The sequence below is a fragment of the Chrysochloris asiatica genome, unplaced genomic scaffold (assembly GCF_000296735.1).
Source record: "Chrysochloris asiatica unplaced genomic scaffold, ChrAsi1.0 scaffold00178, whole genome shotgun sequence".
NCBI classification, from domain to species: Eukaryota; Metazoa; Chordata; class Mammalia; order Afrosoricida; family Chrysochloridae; genus Chrysochloris; species Chrysochloris asiatica.
This window is the reverse complement of record NW_006408696.1, coordinates 600895-604462: the sequence shown is the minus strand read 5'-3', so window position 1 is coordinate 604462 and position 3568 is coordinate 600895. Positions and strand designations below refer to the sequence as shown.

The window sequence follows — 3568 nt, the reverse complement described above, 5'->3', positions numbered from 1 at the left end:
GCCTGGCAGCGGAGCACGACATCCAGCAGGGGTGGCAACGCGTCCAACGCCGCAGCGTCCAGGCGCAGCCTCTCAGGCGCGGGCAGTCCCGCGTGGCTCGGTGCCGGGGCACTCAGGCCGGCCACAGACAGCCGCGGTGGCGAGAAGCCTGGTAGCCCGAAGGGGTCTCCCTGGTGCTGCACCTAAGGAGACACAGCCTGCGGGTCAGCGGGGCTCTCCTAGGTGTGGCCCCGGGTGGGACCTCCTCCATGCTTAATGGACCCTCCCCCCTCCTCTCCAGGAGCTTCAGTTTCCTCATCTGGCAAATGATAAATCCCTCATTGCAGGGCTGCAGTGTTTGAAAGAATACGAAACAACAGAAACACAACGGGAGCTTTACATGAACGCCTGTTTCCTCATCTCTGAAATGGGTAAGAGTTTCAACTTGATGTGGTGGTTTTGAGTATGTATAGTGCTTCAAAGACTGGCCCATAGGAGAGAGTCAATAAATACTAGTCTTTTACTAATGTTACCTTACAGACTAGGGTTCAAATTCTGTCTTCACCACTTATTAGTTGTGCCCTTTAGGTAAAAATCACTTCCCTGCTCTGAGCCTTAGTCTTCTCTGTAAAGTGGAAAACACTCTCAGTCATGTCTTCTTAGCAGGGATCTTCTGAGAATCATATGAGCTATCTTATCCTCCCTTCCCCAGAAAGTCAGGCAAGTAGTTGTGGTACATTGAATAACCCTCATAGGAACAAACAAATGAAAGATAATGGTGAAAGTTATTTGCAATTTAAATGACTATCACAATAGCATCCTTTCCTAACCTCTCACCTCCTGTCCAGTTCAGGCATTGTGCTGGCTGCTTTCCAATAGGGACTAGGATGATGAGGATGATGAGGATTTTATAAATGAAGAAACTGCACTAAAGGGGTACAATGACTTGTCCTAGATCACCATCTAGTAAGCAACTGAGCTGGAATATGAACCAGAGTTGGTAGGACCACAAGACCAGTCTCTCTCTCTTACCCCAAATCATGATTATTCTATTACTGCCTAATGTCATAGTCAGCAAGTTGGTAGGTTTGGGTCTGCCTAGTCGCTATGGGTCGGAACCGACTCGAAGGCACTTAACAACAACAACAACAATTTAAACTACATCTTCTCTCCACTACGCCAAGGAAATCTTAGGTAAACACTTTTCCTTGGGCAGGACCTTCTGCCCAACCAATGATGCCAGCAGAGCCACCTCCTCTGTAAAAATCTCCTCTTGAGATGGAATTTTTATCCCAGATTTAAAACTGCTATTGGCCTCTCTGAATATCAAGCTAAATCAATTCACAATGCATCTCCTTCAACTGCCTCCATGAGATGAATGCCCATGGAGATGAGATAAGATTACATACAAGGGGGCTTCAAAAAGTTTGTGGAAAGTTTCATTATCATTTCATCCTGTTTTCTCATGAACTTTTTGAAGCCCCCTCATAGAGACCAGACCCCAGTCTTTCTCAGGACTTTGAACCAATTCAAACCAGTTCAGTATGGCTGATGAAGCAAAATCAGAACAGACTTGAATATTTGAAATCTGGTGAAGCAGAATGATAACTGAACGAAGAAAATTATGAGTTGATGTCCTGGAATAGGAAACTTAGAAGAGCCATAGTGAGCCCTTTCAGGTGCCTGATGCATGAACTTAGGTTACTGCTGGGACAGTGGAGAGCCACACACATTCAAAGCAGTGTGGGTCATTCATTCACCATCTTTGAGTGGGGTACCATGGTTTCTGACTCTTCTGACCTAGAGATTGGGTTGCTATGCAACTTGCACACTGCCCTTGTTTTCTAGGAGTAGATTATGTTTCTAACAGGGTGTTGACCTGTAATTTTTTCCATACTGTTATCATTCCAGTTCACCCACATTTTACAAGTTTGAGTCCCTTCCAGTTTTGCTTTGTTGGCCAGGACTGAACTGGGAAGAACCAGTTTGAAGCCCTAGTTTTCCTGATTCTCAGATCAGAGTTCTCTTCACACTCGTAGATGGCCTCTGACTTAAAGCTATGAGGAGGGAAACTCCAAAATGAGGACAGGGGGCATTTGGGATACAAGAACCTCCTCCAATTGTCCAAGGGCAAATTACTGTCCATCTCAAGGATCCTCATAGTAACTGGGAAATGAGGTTGAGAAACTGGATGGTCCAGGACTCCTGTGATCTGTGCTTCTCCATAAGCCCCTAAGCCCCAGCTCCCTCATCCCCAACGCCTTCTATCCCGATTCCTACTCACATATTCCTGGAACAGCTGCTCAGCATATTTGGTGAGGAGGTGGGCAAGGCTATGAGTCTGACGGATCTTGGCCTCCAGGTGGGGAAGGAGTGAGATTGAGGAGTCAGCTTGGAGGTCTTCTGGGGAAAAAGGGAGTAGGGATAAAGGTAGCCCAAACCCATACTTCCTGGTTCCTCCTTCAGGAATCTAGCAGCTCTGCTCAGATTTTTTCCATTTTTGAGCCTGGCAGAGTCTGGTCCCATACCAACTGAGGACCCAGATCTTTTCCAAGCAGCTGTTCTACCTGAGGTGTGTCCCCTGTGCCCAAATTGTTGTTGAAATTGCCTGAAGGCCAAATTAAAATACAGCCTCCTCAGTGTGACCTCCAGATTCACCTGTCTCTCAAATTAACTTCTTCCTTTAACTTTATTTGCTCATACTTCAGAAGCTGCTCTTTTAATGGTAGATTATAATCCTATCTGTGTATCTGCCTCAACCTGGTTCCCTAAATGGATAGAACTGTCCTATCTATTTCTGTACTTCAGTGACTTATTTTTGGAATTCAACATCATTAAAGCAGAACATTTCAAATAAAAATGGACCTATAAGGAAACAACCCCTTCATTTTACAGATCCGGAAATCTAAGTCCCATTCGCTTTCTAATTCCTTTGATGCAAGTCACTGGGATGGACCCTGGAAAGCATCAATGAAACAGCTACCCGTCCTAAGGGACACAAATCATGGGGTAGCGACCAAGAAGGGGAGGACTACATTTCCCGAGATGTACGGCGCGCGCCCAGATGCATACTGGGGGATGTAGTAGGGGACCGGCATCTCCCGCCCGCCGTCCGCCAGAGTTTCCCACTGCATGTACAGTTCCTGAGCTGCTTCGACTTTCGTCTCCTCTGGTCACTGACTATCTCTTGTAGCCCCAAAACTTTCTTCCCAATTCTACTGCTCTATAAAACTTTCTCCCCAATTCTACTGCTCTTTCCGCACCCAAGCTCTGATTATTTCTCGAGACTAAGAGTGGATCCAGGCGTCCAGCCCCCTGCCCCGATTCCAGGTGTACTCGAAGCGGGTATCTGGCCGCTAAGCCCAAGTCCCTGGAAGCGCAGCAGGCCTCCACTGAACCTTCCCTGCTCCCTTCCCACAACTCACCCACTCGTTAACTGACACGAGGGTAAGCTCCTGCGCCCAGGCCGCTCCCGTCCCAGATTTGAGGACTCTGACCCTAGCTCCTAGCCCTTCTGACCTTTGCTTCCCTCGGTAAACCAGCATCCGGCCCATCGTCCCTTACCCAGACTTCCCTCCCTCCGGCTCAT

At 47.6% G+C, this 3568-nt stretch overlaps 1 protein-coding gene across 1 annotated transcript in view; it reads right to left on the bottom strand.

The window, feature by feature from the left end:
* Positions 1–3568, bottom strand: part of CTF1 (cardiotrophin 1) — a 3886-nt gene extending 318 nt beyond the window's left edge. The window contains exons 1-3 of the mRNA XM_006871979.1: positions 3544–3568; positions 2264–2382; positions 3–182 (exon numbers count right to left, since the gene is read on the bottom strand). Of these exons, the coding sequence (XP_006872041.1) occupies positions 3–182; positions 2264–2382; positions 3544–3568 (324 nt within the window). The remainder of the gene's footprint in view (positions 1–2; positions 183–2263; positions 2383–3543) is intronic.